General features: G+C 46.1%; 1 protein-coding gene across 9 annotated transcripts in view; it reads right to left on the bottom strand.

Moving 5' to 3' along the window:
• DPP6 (dipeptidyl peptidase like 6) overlaps nt 1–18,719 on the bottom strand; it is a 1,162,044-nt gene that overhangs the window by 99,272 nt on the left and 1,044,053 nt on the right. For all 9 annotated transcript variants that reach the window (XR_003118544.1, XM_025379256.1, XM_025379255.1 and 6 more), the window contains one exon: nt 1,503–1,626. Coding sequence is in view for 8 of the 9 variants with exons in the window: in XM_025379256.1 (XP_025235041.1) it covers nt 1,503–1,626 (124 nt within the window). In the remaining variant the exon portion in view is untranslated. The remainder of the gene's footprint in view (nt 1–1,502; nt 1,627–18,719) is intronic.

The raw sequence follows: 18,719 nt of genomic DNA, 5'->3' as shown, positions 1-18,719 counted from the left end.
GCGATCCCAAGCTCTCCTGTTTGTCTCGTGTGTGGCTCGGAGCCGAACACAAGTGTCCTCGAATGAGAAAATGCCACTATCCCTAGCAACACAAACGCGTGGTGGGAAAGAACCCTCTGGAAGAAGATGGCGCCTGTACCAGAGGGCGGTCATCACTGGCCGGGCATGTATCCATCTAACAGTGAACCTCAGGCTACACTGAGTCAGAATGTGTGGACATTGTGTCCAGATCCCATTCTGGAACAGTGAGTAACACTCCTGGTGGACCAGAAACCCTTTCAAAGGGGCTAAAGCATATAGGAAAAGTAGGTCTCACAGTGGTCTGTGGAAAGGTGCAAACAAAAGAAACACAAAACCCCAGACACCAAACTCAAGCTGTGTAGCACACATGAGTCATCCGGAGGCGCCGTGGGCCTGGTGCTTGCGCAGCCTGGACCTCTGGGCCCCTGGAGCAGGCCTCTGTCATGGGTTATAGCAGGAAGCAGAATCTGCCGCTGACACTCAAGGCTCAGGGGCATGGAGAAGTTGCAGATTACAAGCCATTTTTAGCTGCCTGCTTTGTGTCCTCTCATTTCTTCCTTCCCCTCAAGCAAGCTCATCAGAATAGCCTGGAATCCGCCCCAGCTTAGATAAAAGGTCACGCAAGACTGACCACCTTAGAAAGGAATCACAGTGCTTAGGATCACAGTGACAGCTGCTGCGTTGGGAGCATCTCGAGAAAACATGCCTGCAAGCCTTGGCCCCCCTCAGCTGGGAGATAGAAACTTAAGATCAAAAAGGACTTTCTGAAAGATCTGCCTGAATGTATTAATCGATTTTATTTGATTTTTACAAAACCCGCCACAAGGGAACCTGCTTCTGGGGGCCCTGATGGAGCAGTGTGGGGTGGGGAGGTCCCATCCCATGGGGCGGAGGGCGAGCGCAGTGGGCTGCCTGCCTGCTCCACCCGGGCGGCCTCTCTTAGACTTGATTTTTCCTTTGTTTACTCTTTGAGCATTTTAATTTTCTTTCCCCTACGTTTACCTCCTCTCATTACACATTGAATCAGCCTGGGGCTCCTAGAAACATGGCTGGCCGCACCAGGACCCGCGGAGGGACGCACGCCTGGAGTCCGCTGGGGGAGGCTGTCGGCGGGGTCTGGGGAAAGGCAGGGCCCCTCCTCTCCGAGCATCAGCTGCAACGAGGACGCTCACTTAGGTGACAGCGGTGAGCACGGATAAAGGGAACGACACTCAGTGAACTGCGGACGGCGTCCAGGTGCCAGGCACCGGGTGACTCCGGCAATACACGGAGGGGTTCGGCCGGGTCTGCGGCAGCGCCTGCATCAGCCACGAGGTGGCAGCCGCGCCGGAGCCGGGACGGTGCCGCAGGCTCCCCGCAGCAGCTCGGCGGCCGGTCCCCACGTCCCAGGCCCGAGGGCTGCGACGACTCTGGCGCCACCTCGGGCGCGTCTGGCCATTGGTTCTTCACCCGTTTCCGCCCCCACCCCACAGCCCGCGTACCTTTGTGCAGACCCCCGTGGTGGCGTCGCAGAGGGTGAGGATGGACACGTTCTGCGCCCGGTTCAGCCAGGTCACGGCGACCTTGGTGCTGGTGGCCCACTTCACCATGGTGATGTAGTACTCCCTGGAAACGCCAAACACGGCATGAGTAACTTGGCAGGACCCCCGCGCGACGGAAGCCAGGGGACCGCCGACCCCAGCCCTGGACACGGCAGCCGGGGGCCGGAGCGAGCGGTGACACAGCCAGCCTGGAGCCTCTGAAATCCGGTTTATCAAGAATCTGCACGGACGCGGGACTCGGAGGGGCCGCCCAGGCACTACCTCGTGCTAAATAAACCCAAAGGCTTTTCTTTCTATTTATATTGCCTTTATGGATTTCCCCCTAATTCTTGTTGATATAATTGTATTATTTAAAATGTATTTAATACTAATAAAGCTCCAAAAGTAAAAGCAATAACAAAAAGTGGAAAGATCAATGAAACAAAGTAGGTGGGCCAGGAACAGATCCACACAGATGGATTCAGTGCAAGTTTGACAAAGTAAATATAATGACAAGGCATTCTAAAAAGAAAATGAAAGATTCCTCAACGAATAATATTGAACATACTGGAGAAATGTATGATAAAGCACTAAAATAAATGCTTATCACCAATTATACATAAAAATGCAGAATATTTCAAATAGGGTTAAATGAGCCAAATGTCCCAAGCTGTAGTTGCAGTGTATATTAGATCTTTAGAAAAGGTAAAATCATTCCCATTGGCTATAAGTGAGTTACAGAATTCTCATTATTTAACATTTTAAATATCAGGAAACATTTGATTTACTATTTGCTTTGTTATTGCTCTTGTTTTTTCTTTATCTTACTGAAATGTATGGAATAAAGCGTTTGTTAATGGAAAAAAAAAAAAAAAAAAAACCCAAAGGCACTGGGAGCTGCCTGTCACTGCGTGTGGCTGCCCTGGGGGTGAGGGGCGTGGGGGCTGCTCTGTGGATTTTGAGGTCACGTCTCTCCAGCTGATGCCTTGACTTTCACACCGCAGTACCAGACAAACGCACAACTAATCACCTGATCGGGACAGCGAGGGGTCCGGGGAGGCAGGACAGAGAAAGAACCTGAAAAGGGCTGGCGGGAGGCCCCAAAGAGTGACATAGGGTGAAAAGCATCCCTGCCTGGGCTGTTGAAGGCTCCATTCTCTAATTCCTCCTCCTTAAAGATAAAATACCCAGGGACACTCTCTAGCTAATTAGGGAAATTGGTTCATGGCTCTGGGCTTCAGGCAAACTTGGTTTGATATCTTAAGGGTCATGCGCCTGATTCTGCCCAAACCTGAAACTACCACAGGCTCTGTGCCGCTCTCTACTTAGCCCAAGGGGTACTGGGGCTTCTGGGAATTCATCCAGTCACGCAGAACCCTCCAAAAACCAGATTAAAAAATACAATTTTACATTTAAGAGGAAGAAGAAAGTGTTCAGAAAATTAATGTCCCAAAAAGACTATTCCCAGGTGAATCCCAGAATGTTCTAGAAGCCAGCTAATGCGCGTTCAATCACTCACCCCTTCTCTATCTATAATGAGATCTACTGTTCAGAATGATTACTTTGTGGTCTTACAAGATCTTTTATCACTAAAGACAGCAGTATATTCACTAGACAATTCCTGGCGAGTGGGAGAGGGACCTCACTACACTTAATAATTATTTTAACATAAAGGACTAAGTAGCCAGGTGCCTTGGCTGGAGCCTCAGTTAACCAGGAGATTCCAGTGCCGCATCTCCCCCATTTCCCACACCTACTTGTTAATCAAGGTTCTTAATAACTTGACCTAAATCAGGACTATGTGGCAAACAAGAGGAACAGTGGCAAGCCGGTGAGGGCCTGAGACAGGGGGCCGCTGGTGCATGGCCTGGAAGGGAGGTCTGCAGCTGCCCACTGTGGTCTTGGGGAGTCCCTGAGGACTGGGGTGGTGAGGAGGCACAGAACCCAAGAACGCAAGAGGGGTGCTCAGCTGTAATCCAGCTGTCATGCCTTTCAATCTGCTCCATTTCTGTGATGCCCGAAACATGATTGTTTTTCTTTGCACAATCTGCGCCCCACACTGGCCCGCCCTAGAGCCTGGCCCGCCCTAGGGCCTGGCCTGCATGTCCATGGGGGCCATGCCCTCCCCCTGCTCTCCATCCTGGCTCTGGCACTGAAAGGTGGCACATCCTGCCAGCAACATTCACCAAAGGTCCTGCTTTGTTGTTTCACGGCCCAAAGGTGGGGACAGGTATGTATAATGATGAGATTTGGTCATTATTTATAATCATAAGAAAAAAATGTATTTCACTTTTGTCCTTAAATATAACTCAAGGTCTGTGCCTAGCTCTTGCTTCACATGGAACACTTTTATTTTTTAATGATGTTTTAACTGGACTTTGAGTCCACACTGGAGGATGCTGAAGAGAAGCCATGGGGACGGACGTGTGCAAGAGCCACATGGGGACTGTGGTTGCAGATTCCACGTCCACACTGGGGGCAGTGGTGAAGCCACAGGGAACCCTGCACTTACTCCCTCAGCAAACACATTTCGTCTGCATGCAATTTGGAAGGAAAAAGTAAGGTCTCCTGGAATGACTATTTCTTCCCCTTATGTCCTTCATACTAATTAGGAAGAATGCTGCTTTTGTTCTCAACTGTTGGAAACATTCATTCATCCTATGCCTCTTTCTGCTTTTTATAGTGTTCTTTTGTACAAATAATCTTCATCTAGGCCAAATATGACTACACACTATTCTCAGTTTTTCTATTCCTTAATTTGGAAGTGAAATGTTATAAATGAAAAGGAGATGGATGCAAGCCTTCTCTTGATGCCTCTGGAGCAAATCATGCTGGAAATGTCACTAGGCTGAGTACGACTTGATGGAGCCAGGGGGCTGGGGTGTGCAGCATCAACAGCAGTGAGATGGCCCACGGAGCCATGGTACTGTTCCTGCTTAAAGCTCTTGGCCACAAAACGTGGACACACAGTGACAAGCCTGCTTCGTGGCTTTAGAAGGAGGCAAGGATGTGTTACTCTGGTGTGGTTTGTTATTTTCTAGAAGTAGCAACCACACTGTTTCTTTACTCAGAGCCTGACATGGTTTGACCATGCTCCCATCCAAATCTCACCTTGAATTGTAATAATCCCCATATGTCAAGGGCGGGGCCAGGTGGAGATAATTGAATAATGGGCGTGGTTTCCCCCATACTGTTCCCATGGTAGGGAGTAAGTTCTCACGAGATCTGATGGTTTTATAAACAGCAGTCTCCCTGCACACGCTCTCTTGCCTGCTGCCATGTGAGATACCCCTTTGCTCTTCCTTTGTCTTCCACCATGATTGTGAGGCCGCCCAGTCATGTGGAACTGAGTCCATGAAACCTCTTTTCTTTCTAAATTACCCAGTCTCAGGTATGTCTTTATGTTATTTATTTATTTATTTTTATTTTTATTATTTTTTGAGGCAGAGTCTCACTTTATTCCCCAGGCTGGAGTGCAGTGGCACAATCTTGGCTCACTGCAACCTGTACCTCCTGGGTTCAAGCAATTCTCATGCCTCAGCCTCCCAAGTAGTTGGGATTACAGATGTGTGCCACCATGCCTAGCTAATTTTTGTGTTTTTAGTAGAGATGGGGTTTCACCATGTTGGCCAGGCTGGTCTCAAATTCCTGACCTCAAGTAATCTGCTAGCCTTGGCCTCCCAAAGTGCTGGGACTACAGGTGCCCGGCCTTGAGTATGTGTTTATTAGCAGTGTGAGAACTGACTAATACAGAGTCCCAAGTAAAATGTCCAGTTACATAAAGCAAGTGCCAGATCATCTCTTTCTTCCCTCCCTTCCTCTCCTCCCTCCCTCCCTCCTTCCTTCCCTCTCCTTCCCTCCCTCCCTCCCTTCTTTCCTTCCTTCTCTTAGTTTGTAATATGAGGCTGTTTTACTGAGGAGAAATATAATTGTACTAAAAATTAGGACAGTTAAATGTGGACCCACTCTGCCTCGTGGATCATCCATGGGTTGAGGGGCAAAATGTGGCTTACCTCAGAGGCCTGAGAAAGCCTTGGTTCTACAACTAATTTTATATGGTGCTTCAACCCTCAGTTTCTTCATTTGTGTAATATGAATTTTTAAAGCCTGGTGGCGTCCTTAGAGATGTTACGGTGATGAAATACAATGTGAAATATTTTTAAAAACCCAAAACAAGAAACACTATTTAGGGAATTTATAAAGATTATATAATAAGATTTCTTTTTACATACATGCATCCATAAGGGCTCCACCTCTACGTAAGGAAGCCGTGATTCTCACGTTTTGGGCAGTTCTGTGCCTCTTCTAATCCTGTTGCCATTTATCAGTAAGCTTTTGGGCCCCTTCTGCTGACCTGCCCTGAGAGCTTGACGCTGCCTCATGACCCGCATAGCAGCATCTCATCTCTAGTCAACATTTCCCAAGTCCATGAGTTGTATCCATGACTACGCCTGGTGCCAAATACATTTTATTTTTTATGTTTTTTAGATGGAGTCTCGCTCTGTTGCCCAGGCTGGAGTGCAGTGGCACGATCTCAGCCCACTGCAACCTCCGCCTCCCGGGTTCAAGCGATTCTCATGCCTCAGTCTCCCAAATAGCTGGGATTACAGGCGCCCGCAAACACACCCAGCTAATTTTTGTATTTTTAGTAGAGATGGGGTTTCACCATGTTGTCAGGCTGCTCTTGATCTCCTGACCTCAAGTGATCCACCCACCTCAGCCTCCCAAAGTGCTGGGATTACAGGCGTGAGCCACTGCGCCCGGCCCCAAATACATTTTAGTTATTTTCTAAAAATCAAGTCGGTGTACAAGGGTGAAGCGTCACCACCAAAAGGGCAATCTGGAAGGTGTTCTAGTAGCTTTCTGGGGACAAGGTAGGCACCTCGCGAGGAAGTGACGCTTTGGAAAAAAGGACATTCTTCTGCTCTATAAGGTTTGTAGTCACACTTTTGCTGCTGGAAGGGGAAGTAAAATATTTACTTGCTCACTGACGCCTCTCTGAAGCAGAAATCCCTAGGTAGAAGAAGAGAAGCTGTCCTCACTCCTAATACATTTTCCACTTTTCTTAATTTCAAAGCTGTGAGCCCGGACAGCTGCACAGAGAAGAAGTGGAACAGATCTGACTGGACGGCTGATGTCAGGACCAAGGCCGAGCCTCACCGCACGGCTGGCGTCGGGGCCAAGGCCGAGCCTCACCGCACGGCTGGCGTCGGGGCCAAGCCTGAGCCTCACTGCACGGCTGGGGTCAGGACCAAGCCTGAGCCTCACTGCACGGCTGGGGTCAGGACCAAGCCTGAGCCTCACTGCACGGCTGGTCTCAGGACCAAGCCTGAGCCTCACCGCACGGCTGGGGTCGGGGCCAAGACCGAGCCTCACCGCACGGCTGGGGTCGGGGCCAAGGCTGAGCCTCACGTCAGACGTTCTGATTCCTTATGGGGAGTGTCTGCCTGGGTGTCACAAACAGCACAACACATACCACATGGAGTGTGGACTCTTCAGACAGAGGTCTCCAGCAGGCAGTGGGGCCTGGCCAGCAGAGGGAGACAACCTTTACTGACTTTGTGTTATCGTGTCTAAAAAGACACACAGAAATGATGAAAAGTCACAGTGCCATTAGAAATGAATGTTGAAAATCTCTAACTGCAACACAGATGGCACTGGTGAAACCAGGCAAGGTCTGGCCCAGTTTCTTCCCTGTAGGGAACAGGACAGCCCCAGCCATGAGAACACAGAAGGAAAAGGCTTTTCTCTTCCCCACTGGACTATTCTTCCCTCAGAAATGCTGGGTTTATTCCAGCCACAAATTTGGAAAGCCAAATTTTTGCTAAATGGGTGTTAAGGAATATTGTAATTTTTCGTGTGTACTAATTTACTTAGAATGTCAAAGAAAAATCCTTGTTCCTGACGCCAGCCGGGCAGTGAGGCTCGGCCTTGGTCCTGACATCAGCCGTCCAGTCAGATCTGTTCCACGTCTCTGTGCAGCTGTCCGGGCTCACAGCTTTGAAATTAAGAAAAGTGGAAAATGTATTAGGAGTGAGGACAGCTTCTCTTCTTCTACCTAGGGATTTCTGCTTCGGAGAGGCAGAATTTTTCTTTGTCGGAAAAAAAAAAATGTCAACTCAGCCCAGACGATCCATGCCAGACGCATATGGGTTAGACTGTCTTCCAGATTTACACCGGAGAAGAGCTCAGTAGCACCTAGAAAGTCAGAGCACAGAGTCAAAGGTGACTCTCACCCTTTGTCTGTGGCCAGGTATCAGGTGTGGGAGGCGTTCTCCTTCCTGGGGTGCGGAACTGTGAGGGTCAAATGGTGCAGAATAAAGAAAAGGGAAGTCACACTAAAAATAAAGAGAACAGAATTCTAAAAATCCAAGATGAGATCAAAAAGTGAGATGAGGGGGCTGCAAGGAAACTAAAACTAAAATGAGAAAAATTTGGGTCAGGAAAAGTGAGGAAAATGTGGGAGGCTCTCCTAGAATGCAGAGGAAGGTGACACGGAGGCATAAGGAAGAAGATGAGCCTTTCTACTGGCTGAGAAGAGTAGTGCTTCTACAGAGAAACCAGAGTGGCTAGAGACACGATAACCAAAGACAAAGAGGATGAGATTTCCGTGTGGGAAAAAAGACCCGAATGTGACGACTAAAGGGATTTCCCACATTCCAGGGAAAATAATGAAACATCTAAATATGTTGTGCTAGAACCTCTGAGTTTTAGGAAAACAGAAATTCCACAATAATCTAGTAATAAGGAAATAAGTTTTGATAAAGCATCAAAATTCAGGCTAATCTGAGGCTTCTCCTCCTTTCTATTGCTAATACTTAATGTTTAATATTTCAATGTGTTTTATAACAACAAATATATTTTTGTATTAAAGTGTATCTTCTACTTTTTTTTTTTTTTTTTTTGCAGAGTCTCACTCTATCACCCAGGCTAGAGCGCAGTGGCACGATCTCAGCTCACTGCAACCTCCGCTTCCTGGGTTCAAGCGATTCTCCTGCCTCAGTCTCCCGAATAGCTGAGATTGCAGGCGTGGGCCACCACGCCTGGCTTATTTTTGTATTTTTAGTAGAGACGGGGTTTTGCCTTGTTGGCCAGGTGGGCCTCAAACTCCTGACTTCAACTGATCCTCCAGCCTCGGCCTCCCAAACTGCTGGGATTATAGGTGTGAGCCACTGTGCCTGGCCTTATCTTTTACTTGAATATATTCTACACTGACTTAGGAAGGTAACTCAAAATTAATGGCTCAAAATTAGAAACTCAACATGTAAAAAAAAAGTAATCTCTAAAATCAGTTCATCCTAGCTAGTTCTAAACTACTATCAATTTGATTATAAATTCAAATTAAGTGATAAAAATAATATAAAGAAATACTGGGCAAATAGTTTGTAGAATCATAAGCATTTAGTAAATTGCAAAAAGAAGGCTAAAAACAAAAGGTGGCAGAATTACACATGATGAAATAAAAGGATATTATTTAGGAAAAAGGAATAGAAACACTTACATTTCTGGAATAAGAGAAAAGACATGGTAAAGTTTTTAAAACGGTGATCAGTTTGGAAAGAATTGAATTTATTATATTTAAGCTTCATAACAGCAGAGACCATACTCACCTTATTCATTTCTATATTTTTAGCACCATAGATAGGGCTTCACACATGGTAAATACTTAATATTGGTTAAAGAAATGAATTTAATTTTAATAGTGAACCAATGAATTTCTTTTCAGTAGAGCATCAAATAAAATAATTCTGAAGTTTGCATATAAGAAGAAATGGATAGGTGGTTTTAAAAAGGAAGCATAGGGAAAGGAGATTTATTTTTAAAAGTTGCTAATAATAAGCATATTTCTGGAACCACCTGACATCTGACTGATGCAACCATCAGTAGTGGACGGGCATCCTTAATGCACACTGGTTTGTATGATAATTTTATACTTTATAAAGATGTCACTCCAAATCAGTAGGGAAAGGAAGACTTCCACGATCGATGGTGTTGAGAAAATGCTTAATCATTTTTTAAAAACCCAAATAAATGAAGGATAAATATATATTTCCAGAAAAGAAATCTCAAAGGATAATTTATCAGATTTCTCACAGTAGTTACTTATGGGTAGTGTGATGTGCAATGACAAGGGATTATTATTTTCTATACTGCATAGGTTACTTTTTAAACAAGAAGATGGTTATTAAGAAAACACTGGAAGTCTCCAATTTAAGGTAGCAGATGTATCGCGTTAGTTTGCTTTCCCTCCAGAAACCTAATTGCAATGATAATAAAGAAATAAAATGTATCTACAATAATAAAGACAACAGGGGAGGGCTGAGAGATTTCATATTTCTGGAAGACAGAAAGTAGATAGAAGGGTCATGAGGGATGAGTCAGGCTGGAGGGCACAGCAACCTGGACACCTGCAGAGCTCGAACCTCAGAGAGATTTGTGGGGACTCAGAGCTCCGGGCAAAGCATCGTATGAGACTCAGAAATGCAGTTCAAACAGAAGGAACAATTGAAAGTCTGTGGATGAAATGGTGATAAATGAAAAGAAAACACATACATAGATATATTATTTCAAAATTCAAAAAGCTTTTGGAAAGAGAAAAGGTGATTTGCAGAGGAGCAAGTATCAGATTGTATTAGTTTATTCTCATGCTGTTATAAAGAACGGCCTGGGACTGGGTAATTTATAAAGGAAAGAGGTTTAATTGACTCACAGTTCTGCAGGGTTGGAGAAGCCTCAGGAAACTTACAATGATGGTGGAAGGGAAAGCAAATCTGTCCTTCTTCCTATGGTGGCAGGGAGAAGAGGCCAGGAAAGGGGAAAAAGCCCCTTATAAAACCATTGGATCACATGAGAACTCATTCACTATCAAGAGAACAGCATGGGGGTAACTGCCCCCATGATTCAATTACCTCCCACAAGGTCCCTCCCACAACACTTGGAGGTTATGGGAACTACAATTCAAGATGAGATTTGGGTGGGGACATAGCCAAACCATATCACAGACCAACATCAGGTTTATCTTTAGCATCTCAAAATGCTGGAAGCAATGGACCTACACCTATACGTCTAGCTTTGACGAATAAAGAGCTAATAAAAACACTACAATTCTACATACAGCTAAAATTTTAAACGTGTGAAAAAAGAGAATTCAAGAATTCAGAAAATTTACTTCCTTCACTCCTTTCTTAGTAGATCATCCAGAGAATGCACTCCAGACAAAAGAGGGAGTAAATCATGTGATCTATGAGATCCAGGAGACAGTTGCCCCAACATGAGGGAGTAATGTGGGGAGGTCCCAGGATGGCCTTAGTGTAGAGGTTGGAAAGAGTAGTCCAGACAATACCAGGGCTATGCATGGCACTCAGAGACACAGATTTGGGGAAAAGGGCAATGCAACAGAATAACTGAAAGAATTTGAAAAAAGGAGAGAGAGGAGGTAATACAATTAAATATTTCAGGTAAAAAACAAAAGCAATTTAAAACTCCAGGAAAACAAAAAGTGAAATAAAAAGAATTGCAATCACAGGGCATTCCTTAGCTCTATCATGAAAGATAATCACTTACTTATGACAAAGTAAATGCTATTTATTGATTTTAATCTTTTAGAATCAACCTATGGAAAAGTAAGGAAGGTTTAGTTTTGATTACAGGACAGAGTGTAAATGCCATCAACCTCAATGATGCAAAAGTAAAAACAAAGATGCAGAAGTTGCTGTGTGGTAGGGACAGGAAAGGGACTTGTAGGAAAGGGAGGGAGACTAATCTCAGTTTACAAATTGGGGAGGTAAGAATTCCTCTCTGTAGTTAATGTAACATGAAAAAACTTGTAATATTATTTAAGTGTAAAAAGGTAACTGACATAGAGAATAAAATCCACATATAAATGGAAGAGGTAGAATAGGTAGGAAAGTAAGAGTTCTGAATTCTTATCTGTCATAAGAAGACAATAAATGAGACAAAAATTCATTTAAAAACAGTGAAATGTGCATATTGCTTAGTGATTTACCATATATGATGGTATATGTCAGGAGAAAGTGTAAAAAGAGTGAAAAGCTGGGGTTGGATGGGTTACAAGGAGAGGGAAGAGACTGTTGTTTTTCACTATAGACTCTTCCATATTATTTTATTTTTAAGCACTAATATGCAATACTTTGATAAAAAAGAAAAGCAAAGTTAAAACTAAATAAAACTTAACAACAACAATGAATAAACCCATGGTGCCATGGAGACATATTTCAGTGCCTCTGAATGAGGCTGAACCTATTGGCTAGCTCTCACTGGTACAGGGTGGAGATGTCCTTCCCCACACACCTGATCACAGCTGCTCTAGATGCTTCCAGTCAGAACAAGTTCATAAGAATGAGATTTTTTTTTTTTCAAGCTCCTCAGGAAATAAATTTAATTCAAAGAAAAGAAGGCAGGAAAGGGCACAGAAGCAGCAGGATATTTAATTAATAATGCCCACCCATTCATCTGATAAGGGGATGGAAATGATTAAGTCTTCATGAAGGTGGCAAGATCAGATTACACTGGTGTATGGACTGAGGTAGGGAACTGGTGATAGGACACAGAGAATCTGCTGCAGACCTGAGAGTTTGCTCTTTTTGTTCAGGGAGCCTGGATGGAGCTCTCCAGAGTCATCCCTGCCTGACTGTGATGGGCATGGTGGTGGCTGACCCCATGAACTTGGGACAGGTAAGGGTCTCATGTATATTCTCAACAGAGACCAAGACCTGAGTTGGCTTTCTCACCAAGTGAAAACCAGACAGCCCTCTAACTAGAATCTACATCAGCACACTGAGTGTTCATTTTTTTCCTGTCCTTTTGAAAAAAAACGAAGGAACAAGTACATTGCTTTGATTTAACAGTGAAGTGTTTCTCAGAAAACTGCTTGAGTGTTAAAGGCTCTGGTGTGCTAAGCTGTCTGTGGGCTTTGCTTGGAGAAGCTTCTGTGACTTCTGAATTTTATAGAAGGGTAGGGGCTTGGTAAGGTTTTCCTCAGGCAAGTGTCCCCACAGCTGGGGACGAGGTCTGGCTCACTCTTGTCCTAGGCCTCTCTCCCTATGAGGGCCTCTTGTCACAGGAGAACGGTGTGTTCATAGTGCAAGTTGTAGCTCAATGCCCTCCCCAGAGGCTGCTGTCAGAGCTTGGATATGCACTGTTCGTGCCATGCAGGAGGTTCCATGTTGGGCATGAGGCTCACAGGCAATGAAACACACAGGGCCCCTTGCAGCAACCTTCTCCAAGCAGGAAAGTCCCAGTGGCTCAAGCTGGAGCCGAAAACTCCCCTTTCCTTGTGCAGTTCCCCAGGTGTCTTTGCCCCTATAGAAAATGACGAAAATAGGGCAGAGAAGAGCCGTCTCCGACCCGATAGCCTCCAAGAAAGCCATGTTTGTCAGCCTGTCCTGTGCCCTCTTCCAGCCCTTCTGATTCCTGCTGCCTCCCTCACATGGTCCAGGCCTTACAACTCTTCCTCATAGTCCTGGGTTGACCAGGCAGGGAGTTCCTTGAGACAAACAGCAAGAAGAAGGAAGGGCTTCTACTCATGTGTGTTCTGTCCCAAGACGTGGGACCTGCAGATGCCTGTCACATTCCCATGCCCTGAGTAAGACTGTCTGTCGAGGGGACAAAGGGAAGCACTGATCAGAGGGAGACTCTGGAGGAACGTTATAATGCCAGAACACTCAATGTCAACATAGGCCACAGTCATGAGAACAGGTCCGACGGCTGGGAGGCATCGATGCCTCACAAAGGGAAGTGGAGGGAGAACAGACTCCTGTGCTGCGGGAATGGCTGCCCGCTGCTGAGGGGGCCGCAATAGTGCCACACCCCACTGACTCATGCCACTCCCTGTAAACCTATTGGTGTCTGCATGGGTGACACATCCCGTGTCGTACATGGACATCATTGGCACCACCATGACTGTTCTCAGAAGGCACTGCTGCCTGGAAGGAAGCATGGGCAGAGACGAGAGAAGACCCTGCCCCTGTCCTGTGTGAGCTGTCCTGATTTCGCTGTAATCACAGGCAGTGTTGTCACCCTCGTCCAGGGAGGTCAGGCCACCCAGGGAGAGCAGGACAGCTACGAGGATGCGAGGCCTTTGTGGCAAAGTCAGGCAAAGTCCATGCCACTAGGGGAAGAAGCAGATGGTAGAAACAGTCTTTACCTCCATCTCTAATGAGGCAAGTCAGGTTCTGATAGTGTGGTTCCTGTACCAGTAGCACCTGGGAAGGTGTTAGGAACCGCATGTCCTAGAACTTTCGGAGTCCGAGGTGGGTGGATTTCCTGAGGTCAGGAATTCGAGACCAGCCTGGCCAGCATGGTGAAACCCCATCGCTATTAAAAATGTAAAAATTAGCCTGGCGTGGTGGCAGTTGCCTGTAATCCCAGCTACTCGGGAGGCTGAGGCAGGAGAATTGCTTGAACCCGGGAGGCGGAGGTTACAGTAAGCCAAGATCATGCCACTGTACTCCCACCTGGGCGACAGAGCAAGACTCCGACTCAAAAATAAATAAGTAAATAAATAAATAACAAGAAAAAGAAAGGCAAACTCCCAGGCTTCACCCTAGACCCACTGAATCTGAAACTCTGGGGGTGGGGACAAGCAGTTCCTGCCTTAACAAGGCCCCGGGTGATTCCAATGCACGCTCAAGTGGAGAACTACTGACTGGAGATGAGCGATCCCCTGTCTGGCAGTGGGCGACCACAGGAGAATAACTCCAAGCGCTATTTAACTATAGATCTCCATTCCCAAATCTGCCCTTACTAAATGTTATTTGAATGGGTAAATGTATTGATAGGCAGGTAAAGTGCTTCAGAATAAAGACAGATTTGGTAGCAGTTAAAGGAGAGGAGAAAATAGGATTTGAAGTGGAATCATTTTTTAACACAAGGCTGGAGCTGGGTGCTGAAAGACACAATAATCTATTTGATTGTCAAGATGAAGAGAGATATTGAAGCATTTTGATAATCACAGAAAATAGATGGTCATATTTTAATAATCATCAAAATTCCATTTTAAAAAGAGCATGATACCAAAATATTAACAGGAAGCAAGGATTCCTGGAAGAAATGCTACCAAATCTCTCTTTATTCTAAAGCACTATATCTGCCTACCAATGCACTGATACATCCAAGCGCATCTGGTCAGGGCTTGGCATGTGGGAGACACGGTTCCAGGTGCTGACAGTGCAAAGATGGGCAAACCACTAACTTCAGCACAGGGTGGGGACTGCCATGGATTATGTAGGGGAGCATGTGCAACGGCACAGCCTGGCTGAGAAAACGTTATTACATTCCATGAATCCCTGGCCAAAGGTGCCTTCAAATCAGAATATAGTGACTCTTCCTGGTGAGAAGCATATGAATTTTTTATTAGCCCATTTGTTTGCCATAAAATATTAATAGAGCATTGTCTCTGTCACAGGGATTAATGTGCTGTGATACTTCTTTGTGTTCCAAATCCTGGAAACTGTTCAGACAGTTGTGTGGCAGTAAAGGGCGAGGGGAACAAAGCCAGTTTATCTCATGAAATAAAGGGCCCACAGTTAACTCTGGTATTTTTAGCAAGGTTTACCCCATGGATTGAGCAGGGGCACACAAATGTTATGAGAGAGGACATTTTAAAAGATGATGTGCTTTAATAGAGGGCACCCTTGAGCAAACTGAAATGATCCTAAATACCAAGTGCTGCTCTACTAAAGTGTACAGTTCCACATTTGAGTATGCTCTTGGGCAGACATGCGGTTGCATGAAAACATCTGCAGGCAGAGTGCACTCTACAAAACAGAAAAGTGACGACTTAAGACAAATTACTATTTGATGTCCGTTTCCATAATTTCACTTCCCATGTAGGAGCAGACCATGCTGCCCTTCCCTTCCATCTCAAGGGCTGGCTATAATGCAGGGCCAGCTGTCAGGATGAGGGAGAAGGAAGCGAGAGGGCGTCACAGAGAACACACCTTAGGGACTGTGGCATCCTTTTTCAACAATTGAATACATTGAACATGAAGAGATCCAGTGAATAGGAGTGGTGGGGGTAAAGCCATGTTGTCCTTTTCCCAGCCATTCATTTTCACACACTCAGCACCCATCTATCTATTTGTCCATCAGTCTGTCTGTCCATCCATCCATCCATCCATCCATCCATCCATCCATCTACTGTTCATTCCTCTCACCCATCCATATATCCATCAACCATTTATCCCTTTACTCATCTATCCACCCATCCACCCATCATCCCTCTATCCATTAATTCATCCAACTATCCATCATCCATCCATCCACCCATCCATATACTCATCATCCCTCTATTCATCCACCCACCCATCATCCAACCATCGGCTCATCCATCATCCATCTATTCATCCACCCATCCATTCATTATCCATTGATCCACCTATTCATCTATCTATCCCTCTACCCATCCATCATGCATTTATCCATTCATAATCCATCCCTCCACCCAACCAAGCATCACCCATCCATCTATTCATCACTCACCTACCTATCCATGGACTCAACCTGTCTCTTCAATATTTGCTCATGCCTCAATGCATGTTAACACATTTAAAAACATGATGCTAGGTAAATTTTGCCAAGTCTTATTTTCCTGCAGATGCCATGAAATCCATGTACTGAATTTGCTAGCAGTGGTCCATGGCAAGAAACTGCAGATGTCACTTACACCCTTGGAGTTTACCAGCACTGGCTCACCAGCCCAGTGACTCTGCCTTGGCAAACCTTGTCCAGTGTTTCAGTGTTTTACTGACAATTTCAGATGTCAAGACTGTTTTGCTAGCTGGAAGATATGGCTAACAGAGGTGTTTTATTGATGAGGATGGAGAGGCAGAATCCCATTTTATTTTTCTGATGCCTCCTGCTCGTTGTAAGCCTGCCAAACAGTCAATCATTCCCTGCATTTACAGTGTCTTCAGAACAATCCAGCTGCCCTTTCAAACACAGGCCATGACAATGTAAAACATACTTTATTCACCAGAAACTTATTATTCTGACAGCTGTGACTCAGATTTCCAGCCTCCTACAGCACTGGATATTTTTATTAATGATCCCATGATCAACAGGAACTTTGTGAATTTCCTTTTCAGCGCATCAGTAAAGATCTGGCATTTCTCTAGTCTGGAGCCTCTCCGTCACCCTAGTCACTGGGAATGGCTTTTCACCCTAATGAACAACAAAGACCCTGCCCTGGTCTGATGCTGTAAACATAAGGCTGTAAACAAAGCTGTCTGCTGGAGCCAGTCTCCTTGAACTGGTGCCCCCTAAGATGAATCCATTTGAGTATTTAGGTACCCAGATGATTTCTTTAACACACAAGGTGGAAACAGAGATAGGACTACAGCTGAGGGGAACAGAGCACATTTATGCAATTGTAATTTACACCCAGACCACTTCCAAAAAAATTGGAAGACAAATTCGGATAAAACAATATATCTTCCCAGACAAAAGAGAGATTAGGACAATGTTTAGGTAAGATGGCAGATTCAGGGATGGGGTGGGACGGGGGGTTGGGCTTATCTATAATTTGTGAAATGCTGCTGCTGAGAAGGGCTTCTCTGCCTTGGCCACACTTAGGAATCACCTGAGGATGTCTGAACAACCCCAGCATCCAGATGGGCCACACCCTGAGGGAGGAAAGCAGGAAGAACAGAGGCTTTGCCAGCAAACCCTCCAAACGAGGTTTGTGCCACAAGAAAGTTCAAGCACAAGGGGAAATGCAGTAGGCGCGACAGCTCTTAAACAATACTGAGCAAAGGCTGTGGTGATGGGAGACTCGTGTTCAAGTTCTGGTTCTACTGCTAATTAGAAGTGCAACCACAGGCAAGTCAGGTCATTGTAAATGTGAGAGGTTATTGATATTGTAAATGTGAGGCAGGAGAGCTTGTTTATGATAGGGAAGGAGGCAGAGGAGACCTCAGAAGGGAGAGCAACTGGGACCAAGTGAGGGGTGACAGTGGTGGTGGTGGAAGTAGAAGTGATGATGGTGGTGGTGGTGGAGGCGATGGTGGGGGGGGTGGTGATGGTGGGGGTGGTGGTGATAGTGGTGGTGGTGGTGGTGGTGGAGGTGGTGGTGGGGGTGGTGGCAGTAGGGGTTGTGGAGATGATGGAGGTGGTGGAGTTGATGGTGGAGCTGGTGGTGGTAGAGGTTGTGGAGATGATGGAGGTGGTGGAGGTGATGGTGGACCTGGTGGTGGTAGAAGTTGTGGAGGTGATGGATGTGGCAGAGGTAGTGGAGGTGATGGTGGGGGTGGTGGTGATAGTTGTGGTGGTGCTGGAGGTGATGATGGATTGGTGGTGATAGTGGTGATGGTGGTGGTGGTGGTGGTGGTGGAGGTGATGGTGGGGGTGGGGGTGGGGTTGGTAGAGGTTGTGGAGGTGATGGAGGTGATGGTGGTAGTGGAGGTGATGGCACGAGTGGTGGTGATAGTGGTGGTGGTTATGGAGGTGATGGTGGAGCCAGTGGTGGAAGTTATAGAAGTTGTGGAGGTGATGGAGGTGATGGTGGGGGTAGTTGTGGTGGTGGTGATGGAGGTGATGGTGGGGTGCTGGTGGTAGAGGTTGTGGAGGTGATGGAGGTGATGGTGGTGGTGGAGGTGATGGCACGAGTGTTGGTGATAGTGGTGGTGGTTGTGGAGGTGATGGTGGAGCTGGTGGTGGAAGTTGTAGAGGTTGTGGGTGGTGGTGGTGATGGAGCTGGTGGTGAAAGTTGTAGTGTTGGAAGTTGTAAAGGTTGTGGAGCTGGTGGTGGTGGAGGTTGTATAGGTGGTGAAGGTGGTGGTGTTGGAAGTTGTAGAGGTTGTGGAGGTGGTGGAGGTGGTGGAGGTAGTGGTGGAGGTTGTATAGGTGGTGAAGGTTGGGGAAGAGGTGGTGGTGATGATGGTGGTGGTTTTTGGGGGGGTGGTACTCAAGCCATTAGGTGTGAGAACTCTACTGTTCTGTGATGTTTTCATGGCTTTGATGACCCTCAGCTTTCCCAAGGCTTGTGCACATACCATGTTTGGTATAAATTGGGAAGAGAGAAGGCTGAGTTTCGCATCTGGGTCAGCATGGAGGTGTCATGGGCAGTGCATGTTGGGGAGAAGCCTGGAGGCAGAGGAGGCTATGAGTGTGTAAGCTGCCCTGGAGCTGGGGGCATCTGGCGTCACTGTGTGCAGTTAG

The sequence above is a fragment of the Theropithecus gelada genome, chromosome 3 (genome assembly GCF_003255815.1).
Source record: "Theropithecus gelada isolate Dixy chromosome 3, Tgel_1.0, whole genome shotgun sequence".
Classification (NCBI taxonomy): domain Eukaryota; kingdom Metazoa; phylum Chordata; class Mammalia; order Primates; family Cercopithecidae; genus Theropithecus; species Theropithecus gelada.
Note: the sequence above shows the minus strand (reverse complement) of the source record. Positions and strands in the feature narration are given on the sequence as shown.